At 56.2% G+C, this 13677-nt stretch overlaps 1 protein-coding gene across 1 annotated transcript in view; it reads right to left on the bottom strand.

The window, feature by feature from the left end:
* The window catches only part of MINDY4 (MINDY lysine 48 deubiquitinase 4), a 101962-nt gene that overhangs the window by 10318 nt on the left and 77967 nt on the right, over positions 1–13677 (bottom strand). Inside the window, exons 14-16 of the mRNA XM_044919980.1 lie at positions 9018–9081; positions 6505–6666; positions 555–735 (exon numbers count right to left, since the gene is read on the bottom strand). Coding sequence (XP_044775915.1) covers positions 555–735; positions 6505–6666; positions 9018–9081 — 407 coding nt within the window. The remainder of the gene's footprint in view (positions 1–554; positions 736–6504; positions 6667–9017; positions 9082–13677) is intronic.

Below are 13677 nucleotides of genomic sequence, written 5' to 3'. Positions count from 1 at the left end.
CACTCAGCCCGGGGTCTGGACGTGCTTTAAGAGACACACACACACTCTTTAAGGCTGGCACCAACAACCCACCTCCTGGGACCTGACTCTTCTGGCATCTGCCCCGCTGCTCATCCTGACTGGACCCATCCTTGTTCCTGCCCTTTGGTTCTCTCCTGGACCACAGTGCTCTCCTCACGGCCTCCCACCTCTAGTCTCCACCCCACCCTCTTGCTCCCCGTCAGCTACCAGCATAATTCTTTCTAAAAACACATCTGATCCCATCACTCTCCTGCTCCAAAACCTTCCATAGCTCCTCATTGCCTGCAGAAGAAAACCCAGCCTTGTGGGCATGGTGTTCGGGGCTCCCCACTCTGTGTTCTCAACTTCCCCATACACCACCTCTAATGCTATCAGTTTCTCAAGGCCCTGCTCCGGCTCCTCCTGTAGGAGGACGCGCCAACAGCCGCTCTCTGATCCCCTGGTGCAGACACGGGTCTGAGGGTCTACGTTGTTCTCTGACCGCCCCGAGGACACGCGAGGGCCGAGGATGCGGGCCAGTGGGGGCGGCGCACCAACAGTCAGCCGGATCTGCTCCTGCTGGTTGGCCAGGCCGTCATAGTAATACAGGTCAAAGAGCCTCTCGGCCCTCCAGTCTCGCAGGAGCTCTGGCTGCAGGCTGAAGAGGACGCTGAAGTGGCTCTCACTGCACACCACCCAGATGGGGAACCTCGGCGTCTTCAGGAAGCAGCCCACCTGCAAGAGGGACAGGGAGCAGAGAGATGCCTGTGCGAGCCCCAGGAAAAGGGCCCGAGCATCTTCCGTCTGACCCGGGGTTGGGCTGACCTCAGAGAGACCTGCTGGGGATCACGGCCTCTGAGCCAGGCTGGGAGCCCCTTGAGCGGCTCACAGACACGGCTTGTCTCCCGGAGCCGTCCCCCCGCCCCCAGGGGCTTTCCCTCAAATCCACGGTCCTGTGCAGCCACCGTCCCCCATCTAGAGCACTGGGACACCCCACCTCCCCTCCCAGGTCCTGCATCACCCAAATTACCCAACCAGGGAGCACGAATCACCTCCCTCTAGCTCCCAGGTGGGGGTTACGAGGTAGCAGGTACTAGGTACCGGGTACCCGCCTTCTCTCCTGCAGCGCATCACTGCCTCACCATGACGCGCCAGCCTGCCTCCTGCACACCGGACTATGCCCTTAGCACCAAGGGCAGGGGTTAGAAGTCAACATGAGCAAATGTTTGACGAGTGAGGGTCCTCATGCATGAAGTGGAACTCGAACTAGGTAGGACTTTACCTTGAAGACAGGTGGGCTTGGAGCCACGGGGAGAAGGGAGAGGGCGCCTCTGGGTGAGCAGTCTGTGGGCGGTGCCAGAGACATCCAGGGACTAGCAGGGCATTCGGGAAAGAGCATGGCGGAAGGGGAGGATAAGGAGCTGGGACTTTCTGATGAGAGACTTCCTTGGAAAGCTCCCTGCAGAGGGGTGTTCGGGGAAGGCAGATGACACTGAACAGGACCCTCAGTGGGGCTGCTCTTCAGGGCAGAGGAGCGGCCAGGGCCCTCTGCAAAGTCCTGCTCAGGGGCCTGGCTGGCTCTGCCCCTCAGGCTGGCTGGCCCTCTATGTGCTCTCTCCCCGTCACCTGTGACTCCCTGGGGCAGCACCTCTCCCTACCCTGGGCCCTGGTTTATTCAGCTCCATGCACGCCACGGGCCAGGCTGATTCTGGCCTAATCCCCACCAGCCCCAGCGAGATGTTTGCATGCTCAGGTATTTACAGCCACAGCCTGCGGATTAAGGAAAGAATGGGAATTATTTTTCCAGTGGGGAGAAGGGCATACTTTCTCCCGCCTGTCACAGAAGAGGGGCCGAGCGGTCTTCCTGGGGCCCCTCGGAGCCCTCCTGGGAGCTGACTCTGGGCTGGGGTGTCTCGGACAGGGGGGTTGTGCTCAGGTACCTAGTGAAAGACTTGCCCAACAAACAGCTGCCTCCTCCAGGGGGTAGAATAGCGATCTTTACAATGTGTTCATTTTCCCATTTTCCAAGCAACCTGCCCCGCCCCCACCTGGCCAGTAGGGCCCTCACCCCAGCCCCTTGTGACATTAAAACGTAACCACAAAGCTCTCTCCTTCATGGATGTGGGGGAATTAGATGCTTTAGAGGACGTGGCTGGACGTGCCTAAACCCCACTGCAAACTCAGCTCCCACTCCAGGCTCAAAAGAGGCTTTTCTGGTGAGGGCCTTGCCTCGAACAGGAAGCCTTCTCAGGAACCCAGGGCTCGTTCACTGCAGGAAAAAGAGCCGTGCAACCTGCCAGGGGGGCAGGCGTCTACATAATCAGCCACCCTGAATTTTCCAGCAGAGGGGACAAAAGGGCAGCTTGCCATTTATTCAACAGTCAAAAGATTATGGGCAAAAAAAGCTGCCCAGAGACTTTATAAATGATTTTTCTCATTCAGGAGCCCCCTCCAAGTGGGTGACATTTTCCAAAGATGAAATTCATTTCCTCTGGGTTCGAAGGTGGCTGACCAAAGGCCTGGGGGCGAGGAGGGAGGGTGGAGGGCACATTTCCTTCAACACAGTCTGAGGCTTTCTCCTGGCCGGGGAACAGACGGCACCATTAGGAATCACTTTTAAAGGGGGATTCTTAAATCTTTTGCAGGGGTGAGGTGAGTACCCCCACATCCAGCCGTGGCCTGCCAGCTAAGAAGCCCTAATTTAGAAGAACCAACATTTGATTGCTGGCAGAGTCGCCGTCTGTCATCTCTAAGGGTAACCGTCATTTGGCATAACTTATGTTTCAGTCCCAGGCACTACGTAGTGCTCGACGATGTGGGTACAGCAAGGAAGGAAACAAGACGAGTCTTGTCCTCGGGGGGCTCAGCGGATTAATGGGGAAGACAGAGAGTAATCAAATAATCATACAGACACATCTGTACTGCCCTGGCCCGAATCTAAGATGCCATCAGAGTCACCCTAATTGTTTGTTTCACGACGAAAGAAAGCCGGCAGTTAAAGTCTGACCAGCCAGTGACTGCGACTGGGGCTCAAAAGCTCAGAAACGTCCAAATGCACACAAAGTTTGCATCTCAAAAGCAATGAATGTGACACTTGGAACCAAGAAGAGGCCTACGAAGGAAAGCAGTAAGATTCTGTGATGCAGAGGCAGACCCCCACCAGTAAGATTCTGTGATGCAGAGGCAGACCCCCACCTATTTAGACGGGCTGATTAGGTCAGGAGAGGCCTCCCTTAGGAAGGGACATTTAAGTCAAAAGGTGAAGGGAGGAAACAGCAGGGACAGGTCTCATAGGGCCTTGTAGGCCGTGCTAAGTTTGGGCTTTCAGTCTCTGCATTAGTTAGCTGGGGCCACCGGAACAAAGTTCCACAGACCAGGTGGCTCAAACAACAGAAATTTGTTTCCTCACAGTCCTGGAGGCTGGACGTACAAGACCAAGGTGTGGGCAGGACTGGTTTCTCCTGAGGCCTCTCTCCTTGGCTTGCTGATGGCCGTCGCCTCCCTGTGTCTTCACGTGGTCTTCCCTCTCTGTGTCCATGTCCGAATCCCCTCCTCTTATGAGGACACTAGTCAATTGGATTAAGGGCCACCCTAATGACCTCGTAATCACTTCTTAAAGGCCCTGTTTCCAAATAGTCACATTCTGACGCACTGGGAGTTAGGACTTCAACGTGTGAATCTGTGAGGGGACATAATTCAGCCCCTAACAGTCTCAGAGGATGGGAAAACCACTGACAGGTGTGAAGCAAAAGAATGATGTGATTCAGTCTACTCTTTTAAAGATCACAGTGGCTTCACTGAAGGACTGAAAGGGGTTGGGGACAGGTGTCCAGACCGGCAATGCTGGTGGCTTAGACCATGGTAGAAATGGCCAGACCGGAGAAACAATTTAGGGTAGGAGCCACATGACCTCCTGATGGGTCAGGCATGCTCCTGGGTTTGAAAAAGTGGGTGGATGGTGCTAGTTGCCCAGCTGGGGAAAATGGGAGGAGGATGTAGCTGGCAGAGCCCTTCCTGCCAAGCTTAGTCTTTGCTCAGGTCTCTTCATGAAGGCAGCAAGGTATGTACCCTGCAGGGCATGGGAGAGGCGCTGAAGTTAAACTCCTGGTCCCATGCTGTCCCTTCCCTGGACTGCCGGTTCCCCCACCACAATCACCAGGAGCCAGGAGGGGCTGGCCTTCCAACTGTAGCCCTCAGTTGTGAGCTCTGGGTGGTGAGAGTGAGGTGCAAGTCCGATGGGCAAGACCAGCCCAGGGGGGTCATGGGGAGTGAACGGAGGTCCAGAACACACAGCCAGGCTGGGGCAGGGGGCTGGCTAGCTCAGCAGGGGGTGCATTTCTTGGTCCAGAGCTTCCTCTGCTTCCCCACAGGCACATCCGGAGTGTGGGTCATCTAATAAGCTCACTGATAGGCAGGACCTCCCTTACCCCCAGCCCCCACATACTCAGTGAGGGCCCCAGAACCAGGCTCCCAGCCAGAGGCTGCCGTGAGAAGCCCCGGACAGGCTGAATGACAGGCAGGCCCACTTCTGCCCTCTGCAAGAGAAAACCTAAGCCTTGTAAGAACAGCCCCACCATGGACACCATGCTCCAAGCTGTCCTAAATGTCAGATCTTCCCCATGGCCACACTGGTGCTGTCCAGTGGAGGGGGACCAGCTTTGAGTGTGGATGCTAAGCCTCCCCAGATTCTTTCCACCCCCAACACGGCCAAACATGTAGGACCAGAGGAATTCAGTGACAGAGGGGATGGCAGGTGGTGGTAAGGGAGAGGATAGGCTTTGTCGATATTGCCAGATATCTGCCTTCTCCTTCAGAGGCCCAGTCCTCAGTTAGCTCTAGGGAGGAGAGAGGGCCTGAGGGTCCTTCCTTAGAGAGCTTGCAGCCCCAAGGCAGAGGAGCAAACACCCTCTTATTGCAGAGAGATACAAGCCTCAGTCTTCAGCCAAGCATATAACAGTGGGGCGGGGGCGGTCTGTGTGGATTTAAGAATTTGGATCCTTGTAGGTCCTGAATTTCTTCAATCAGCATTTTATTCCAAGGGAAGGATGACCCCCGACTGATGTTCCCATCAACTACCCCACAGACCAAAGGAAAATAGTTTACTTTTAGACCAACACCCTCAATACAAGAATGAAACCAGGGCTCATGGTAAGCCTAGGGATTCCATGAGCCTGGCCAAGGTTACCCTCTCTCAGCCCATGGAATTTTGGGCTGAATGCTTCCAGAGCCCACCCAGGGTCGGATGCTCAGGGGCCCTGGTGCTTCTCCTGGCCCACGTGACCACATTCCTGGGCTCCCTCCTGACACCGGCAAATCAGGGGGGGAGTCGTATCATTCTTCTCTCCCCAAGTCTGTGGAGCCCACGGGTCGGCTTCCTGTCCGTGGGGGCAGGACCTGGGGATGCAGACGCACCACATGGCCCATTAGCAAAGGGACAACAGCCTGAACTCGTGATCATGCTGAAAGGGCACCATGAAACCAGCCAGACAACAATGTCTTCTCTGAAGACGCGAAAACCGAGACTCAGAGAAGGTCGAGCAGCAGGCTAGGGCAGAAACACGGGGCCCGGTGCCAACTGCCCACTGTGCAGAGACATGTAGTCACCTCACCCTGCCCAGCTTCGCCAGGGGCCCAGCCCTTTCCAAGACCCTGGCTGCAGGGAGAGAGGAAGGAAGGGGAGCAGTGCACTGGCAAACAGACCGAGTGGCCTGTTAGGGTTGAACTGTGCCCCCCCAAAAAGATACGTGGAGATCCTAGCCCCCAGAATGTGACCTTATTTGGAATTAGGGTTGTTGTAGATGTACCTAGTTAAGATGAGGTTAGTGGAGTAGAGTGGGCCCTTAGCCCAACATGACCGACGTCCTTATAAGAAAAGGAGGAGACACACGGCAGAAAGATGGCCACGTGACGACAGAGGGAGAGATCGGAGTGATGAATCCACAAGCCAAAGAATGCCAAAGATTGCCAGAAAACACCAACAGCTAGAAGAGATGAAGGTGGATTCTCCCGATGGGTGTCAGTGGGACACAGCCCTGCTGGCCTCTTGATTTTGGACTTCTGCTATGAGACCTTCTGCTCTAGGACAACTTCTGTTGTTTTAAGCACCCAGTTTGTGGTGTTTCACTGTGGCAGACCTAGGAAACTGACTAGGTTTCCTAGTCAGGGAGTGGTTCTCCCTGTCCCTGGAGAAGACCCCATCCACCCCCCCCCCAACACACACACCCCAACTGCATCTGCTCTGACCCACAGTCACACTATAGATCCCTAGGAGTCCCTTTGAAACAACCTTTCCCAAAACATGGTATCGGCTGGCTTTGGGAGTGAATTCCACACAGTACTCGATGGCAGTGAAGCTATACTTCTTCCCAAACCCTCTGTGATTGAGACTGGACCAAACCGGGACTGGCTCTGGAAACTGGAGTTGACCTTCCCTTTCCCCGCCTTCCCTCTCTCCGGTCCCAGGGAGCCGGACCCCTCTGTCTCCGGAGCCCTGCACCCCAGTACCTGGCACACATTGTAGTGCTCAAAGAGAGATAAGAACCCAACATCACTGCGCGCAGCTATGCCTTTGAGCAGCGTGATGTTCCCATTCCCAGAATCCAGCTCCACCACGTCATTGAAAACATTGGACACGGCTTTCCCGGTCAGAAGCAGATTGACAAGTTCCTGTAGATGAAAGAAAGGGGAAAGGCTTGTCCAGGGGAGATCGGGAACAAGAAAAAAAAGGGCGGAAAAGGAAGGAAAGCAAGGAGGGAGAGAGCCCCAAATCACAGGGGGCTGGGACTTGGAGTTCCCACCAGCCCTCAGGGGAAGCCGTCAGCCGCTCCTAGCCCAGCGACTCTAGGAACTCATTGTGACCTTGATTCCACGGGCCCCCCGTCCTGGGCCCTGGGTGGTGGCAGGGGAGTGAGGGAAAGATGGCTCCTGACCTTGGGCGTCCGGGCCTAGGGCGGGGATCAGGTGCGTCCCTGCGCAGCTGAAGCTCAATGTAGGATGTGACTGGGACTATAAAACATGTGCGCATGGAACCCTCGGGGGCCAGGCAGGGCACGGGACCACATGGCTGAGTCAGAGCCACTTTGTGGAGAAGCCACATTTGGGTGGGTCTTGAAGGATGGCATTTTTTTTTCATAAGCTTTTTCATTTTGAAATAATTTTAGACCCAGAAGAATTTCTAAAAATAGTACAGAGAGTTCCTGTGCACCCTTCACCCAGCTTCCCCCAACGATAACATCTTAACACAACCAGCGCCCATTATCAACGCCAGGAAGCGGACAATGGTGCGAACACCAAGAAAGCAACTCTAGGTCTTACTTGGATTTCACGGGAGGATGGCGGGGTCTGGGAGCAGGGAGGGAGAGCGGAGGCCTGCAGAGGCAGACAGGCCGAGGCGAGGAAGCCCCAGTCTGGGGTCTAGATCTGTCCCTGCCCTCCTCGGCCCGGCGGCATCACGCATCCAGGGGCCGTGTGACTTGTGCTGCACAGCCGACAGGCCGACAAGCCTGCTGACCCCAGAACCTGGAGATCAGTGACCCTCTGGCCGTCTCCTTCAGCCAGTGCCTCCTGCATTGAGGTGGCAGGAAGGGAGGGCCCTTCCTTCAGCAGGGCATCTAGGGGTCCAACTCCTTGTGAGGAGTGGGGACCCTGGGGCTCCCAGACTGGAGAGGATTTCCCCAAGCCCCACAGCTAGTTCATGACAGAGCTGGATTTCCACCCACATTTTCTAGCATCCTGCCTGGTGTCCTTCCCTCTCCTCTCACCTGTTACCCACATGGCACCACCTGGCTACCCAAGATCCCAGGGGAACCCCGGCCGCTAAGTGCCTGCAGTACCACCGAGGAAGGCTCCAAGTGAGCCCAGCCTTAGCACTTGGGCAGGCGGCACCCTCTGCCTGACCCACCCCATCGGGGCTGGCGCGCATGGCAGGCCAGCAGGCAGCGATGGCCCCACGGTACGTGGGAATGGCCAGGAGAGGCCTTTCCCAGCATAAACGTTGGAGGGGAGAGTTCACAGAAGTGTTTTCCCCTGAATTATAAAAGCCAGGCCCCGGTGAATAAATCCCTCCCTCAACACCAAGACCCCTGCCCTGGTCATAGTAAAAGAGGCTCCCTCTGATGGCCACAGAGGGAGCCCCATTGGAGGGAGATAGCAAAGGGGCCCCATTGTGTCTTTGCAGAGGAAATGAGAAAGAAATCTGGAGGAAATGTCTGCTCTGAGATACTGCACCTCAGGGGCAGCGGCTGCTAAGAAAGGCAAGGCCTTTTTCAGATGGGTTTGAGTTTTCCCATCTGGTTTTCAAGGGGGAGAAAAAGGCCCCTGTTCCCCATCTGTCTCAAACCCTCCTCAGCGCAGGAAGCCCTCTTGAAATGGGGGAGAAAGGAGAAATAGGCTGCTCCCTGCCCCAAGACTCAAAATCACGCAGTGGCAAAGCTTAGTGGTCATGTAGCCCCTTGCTACTCAAAGTGTGGTCCGTGGACCAGCAACATCACCTTCTCTGGGAAGCCTGTGAGCAATTCAGAACTTCAGGCCCCAGGCCAGACCCACTGGATCTGAGCCTGCTCTTCAACAGGACACCCGGGGGATTCATGGGCACATCAAAGTTTAAAAAGCACTGGTCTAGTCCAAACTCCTCCTTCTACAAACGAGGGAACTGAGGCTTGGGGAGGGGAAGATCAGCCCAGCTTGGGGAGGGTCAACCGCCAAGATGGTGCCTGTGCCGTGGCCCTCACCACCCCAGCTGGCCCAGAGCCCCCAGTCCGTCCCCGGGGCTCGGACTGGGGGCTCTGGGCTGTGAGGCCCCTGGCTCTGTCCTTGCAGTGCCAAGCACACAGATCGGGCACGGCAAGCTCTCCAGAAGTGGAAACTGAACTGAGTGGCCTTTCTAGGTCTCCATGACAGAAGTTGGCACATGAAAGCTGCTGGGAGAGGGCTGGCAGGGGCAAGGAAAGAAGGGGGGAGGAAGGGAAAAAAGCACTCTGCTGCCCGGCACCCCACGGCACCCTACGGCACCCCCTGACCTGGGTGCAGTATCCATGCGCTCCAATCAGGTGGCTGGTGGGGACATCGAAGTCCTGGCGGACACTAGAAGACACAGAAGGAGTAGAATTAGCATGTCTCTGCCTGACTCAGGCCTCCCGGGCAAACCTCTCGGGGTGACCAGGGGCTCCTCTCGGGCTCCAGGCTGAGGCCCAGAATTCTGGATGCGGGGGCAACCCAGGGCTCCGCAGCTAACACTCACTCTGCTCTGGGCAGTGGCCTCCCCTCTGGCTTCACCTGGGCCACTACCGACACGCAGAAGGGTGGCGGAAGCGTGATACAGCGGAGAGGCCCCTTCATTTGCAATCCAGCACCCCGAATCCTCACTCCAACTGCCGCTTACCAACATGGGCACGGGGACATCCCCTTCCGTCTCCGGGCCTCAGCCTGTGAGTCTGTTCAATGGGCACAGACCATGTATCAGGCCCTGTACACTCATGGTTCCCCAAATGCCAAGAGAAAACCACTGCTCAGAGCAGCCCGACTTGCCCAGGGCATGGGGCTTCTGGGCTATGGAGCCGGTGGGGGACTCCGCGGCCCGTCTTGGAGACCTGTGCTCTCCCGACCCCAGGTCACAGCAGCTCTACCCTCAGAAGGGGGTCCCCTAAAAGGCATGAGGTGAAAAGCCCCTTGGGCGAAACACATCCCTCAAACCAGAAGAAACCGATTTCTTAGGGCTGTACAGAGCTGGGGACCAGGAGTCACTGTCAGGGTGGCTCTGTCATAGGGGAGGTCAGCACCAGGAGGCAACCCCAGCCCCCCATGAATCTCAACACTCTCCGACCATCTAAGAAAGCCCACCACCAGGACACAATTCCTTTTCCCTTCCCCCACGCAAATGCTTCGGGAGACCAAGTGTTCTTGTCGACGTGAACGGTGGACGAGTGAACAGGAAAGGAGCTGGCATCCCTGGAACGCAGCCCTGCACCCGGCGAGGTAAGGATTACTATATTTTATAGACATGGAAAGACTCAGAAGGGCATCGCTGGGGGTGATGGGAGGCTGTGGCACATGCCCTGGGGCATGGGGCCCGGCCTGCTTCCTCCGGCCCTACCCCAAAGAGGCCACAGACAGACAGCCCAGAAGAAAGGGCTCAGCAATCACAATGTTTGTTTTCCCTTTTAGTGGACGAGACGAGAAACCTGGTCTCAATTTTAGGATTTAAATCTAAGATCTGCCAGAAGTCCACAAACCTAAAAATCCCTGGTCCCCGTATCCTTCCCAAACGAGTTTAGACACTCAAGCTCCGTGACCTTTGCCGGAGAAATGCTTTCTTGTGGTTTTTAATAACCGTGGCCAAATGGGGACGGTCTGTGGTCCACGCGGGAAGATGGGCCACGTTGGCACTGCAGGGGCCTGGCGGAGAAGCACGGAGGCCTGGGGGTCCTGGGAAGGGTCTGGGAGGCTCACCCACCAGAGACAGCCCAGCAAGCCTGGGAAGGACCCGGCTGGGGCGCCCAATGGCCGAAGGCAGCACTCGACTGACGCTAGCTCAGGCAGAAGAATTGATGGAAACGCTCTCTGCTGCATAAACGGGCATCTTCTAAAGAGAAGAAAATAACCTCAAAGGAGCCCTGGGTGGACTGATAAGCATCGCTGGTCCCGAGCCAGCCCAAAGCTTTCAGAAGCGGTCTGATCTTCATAATCTCACAGCCTCGTGCTCACCCAGCGGGTTTGAGAGCCTGCGTCAGCTGAGAGCAGAGGGACAAGCAGAAAAGACAATGGGAGGAAATGGTAATTGCATCCTTAGGTGCAAACACGATGGGAAATTCAGGAGTGAGCGCGGAGCTTGAAAGGGAGGAACGTCTGCGTTTCACATTAGGGCATTCGCGAGACACCAGGGAGCAGCTTACACGGCTTAAGAGATTTACAACTTTGGCAAATCTAGATGTCCAGACCTCCCTTTAGGGGAATTCCCTGGAGAGCGGAGTGTGAGGAGTCCTTGAGCAAAGGAAAAAGGGCAGGGCTGTCACTAGGTTGGAGTTCCAGCCCCAGCCTGCCGTGTGGCAGTTAACCTCTCCTCTCCGGGCCTCAGTCTCCCCTTTTGTGACATGAGGGCCTTGCACAAGATGCATGGTGTTATGGGCTGACCTGTGTCCCTCCAAATTCATATGTTGAAGCCCTGACCCCAGTACCTCAGAACGTGGCTGTGTTCGGAGACAGGGCCTTTCAAGGACTGATTTAAGTTCCCCGAGCCCATTCGGTGGGCCCTAATCCAATCTGACTGGGTCCCTGCAGGAAGAGGATGCGGGGGATGCAAGCTCGCAGAGGAAAGACCATGTGAGGACACAGAAGCAGGCTGCCACCCACAGGCCCAGGAGGGAAACCAACCCTGCTGACACTTTGATCTTGGACTTCCAGCCCCCAGAACTGGGAGTTTCTGCTGGTTAAGCCAGCCAGGCTGTGGTGCTTTGTGACGGCAACCCTAGCAAACACAGACCAAGCGGCCTCCAACGTCTGTTTAGACTCAGAGCTCTTTCTTCAAATGTCATCTTCTAGGCAAAAGCCAAATAGATAAGACATAAAAGCAGAACTGCTCTGGCCAAAGGTGTCCCATCTTTCTCCCTCTTCCAGCCCCTGTAGCCCCTCTGGGGAACCCCAGGTCTCCAAGGTCATGCAGCGTCCTAGGAGCAGGGGCTGAATCTGAGGAGGGGTTGCTTGGGCTCTGAGGTCCCCACACTTGCTGGGCTTCTAAGCCAAAAGCTGCGAGGAGCCCTTCCCTGGGACCAACACCATTCAGTCCAACGGGCAGGCTGTCCCTTCCCCAGTCCACCTGGGGACCGGACAATGCTGGGCCCTAAAAAAATTCTGCACAGCCTGGGGCCAGCGACCAGGCTAGGTGACAGAAGCCAGGAGGAGCCTCGTCCTGATGAAACCTGCGCCCTGAGGCTATTGTGCACTGGGGACCCCCTTTGGGGAGCAAGAGCTTGCCTGGATTTGGGATTCCGGGAAGCACAGGGTGGGAGGAGCCTGCGTAGACTTGCCCAGGGCAAGGAAACTTATGAGGAGTGGCTTGGCCCTGGCTGCCTTGCCACCGACCTCCTCAGCATTCTGGGAGCCAAGGGCCAGAACCTGGACCCACAGTCAGAGTGACAGCTCGCCGCAGAAGTATCCAGAGGAAGAAGGACAGAGAGCTCTGCCCAGGATGCCAGCAAGGCCTGCTTCTCCCAGCTGTGCCCCCATCGAGAGTTCCCAGAGACCCCGCACTGTACCAAGAAATGGAACGAAGAGGACGCGGGGGCTGGCAGAGACCTCAGGGCTCAGCAGTTTGCAGGTGGGAAAACGGATGCATAGCGAAAGAACACAAGTGGCCTGGGGCTAGGGACAGGTGCCAGGCCAGACTGAGCACCTGAAGCTGGGATAGAGCGCCTTTGCCTCCCTCCAGTCGCTCCTTGTCACATGTCTCCAAGGGGCAGACGTTCCGCCACTGAGCAGCTTACAGGGCTTGAGCCCTGATTCTGCAGAACCTCGAAGCTCACTTTCATATCCACCATCCTCTCTAAAACCTTGTGAGACCAGAAGAGCAAGAACTGCCATCTCCATTTCACCGAGGTTCTACTGAGGCCCAGAAAGGAGAAGGGACGTGTGGTCTTGTGATCATACGGTCAGCAGGCCAGGACTGTGTCCCTGGCGCCAACATCACACAGTGTCCACTGCGGCCTGAAACATGTGATGCTCAGCCTGGCTGGCCAGCCCCACACAGGCCCTGGAGCCTTGAGGCCCCACGCCGGGTCCCACCCTCCCTGGCCGGGGCACAGCTTGTCCCTTCACCCTAAAGCCTCCCCAGCGTGCATCCAGACATGTGAATCTGAGCATCTGGTATGGAAGTTTCTGGATAAGAAGAAAGTAGGTCTAAGTGGCCCCGAGACATGGTTCCAGTCTACCGTCAAAGCCACTCACCTAAAATCAACGTCCACGAGGTGGGGTCAGTGGCTAGCTCGGCCTCAGACTGGCTGAGTAACCTCAGGCAAGTCCCTGCCTCTCTCTCAGCCTGTGTCTTCACTCAGAAAACCAGAGGACTGGAGCCAGGGGTCTCTGGGGACCTTCTGGGATGTGAACAAGTGTGCCTGGGTCAGGACTCTGATGTTTAAAACATCATGCCTAAAATAGTCTGTAATTAACCCAGGAGGATCGGGCCAGCCACCTCCCCTCCACCTGACCCCAAGGCACCAGGCCCCAGGAGCACCACCACACCCAGCTCTGGCCAGGCCTCCCTGCTGCCCCTCCCTTGGGAATTCTACTGACTTTTGAGGACCAAGCAATAGTGAGAAGGGCAGCTGTGGAAGAACAAGGAGAACCTGGGCTCCAAAGGCAGGGGCCCCTGGATTTGAATCCAGTCACTGTCGCTTACTGGCTGCTCCCCTCTCTGAGGCCGCCTCCCCCCTGCAGTAGGGGTGGGACGGTGCCTCCCTCTACTATAGACTGCTGGGAGAGCAAGGTGAGCTATATTAAGCATCTGGCATTTGGTAAATGTCACTTCCTTTTTCCTACGATAACAACAATAATAACAACTAAAAACACAATGACCAAGAGGTCATGAATCCCGCAACCTCAACGGCTCATGTCGCGGCCAAGAACCCAGAATAAATGGAGTCCTGCGAGCAGTCAAAATGTAACTATGAATATCTAAAAAGGACTTGG

This window comes from Neomonachus schauinslandi, chromosome 12, assembly GCF_002201575.2.
Source record: "Neomonachus schauinslandi chromosome 12, ASM220157v2, whole genome shotgun sequence".
In the NCBI taxonomy this organism is placed as follows: domain Eukaryota; kingdom Metazoa; phylum Chordata; class Mammalia; order Carnivora; family Phocidae; genus Neomonachus; species Neomonachus schauinslandi.
Note: the sequence above shows the minus strand (reverse complement) of the source record. Positions and strands in the feature narration are given on the sequence as shown.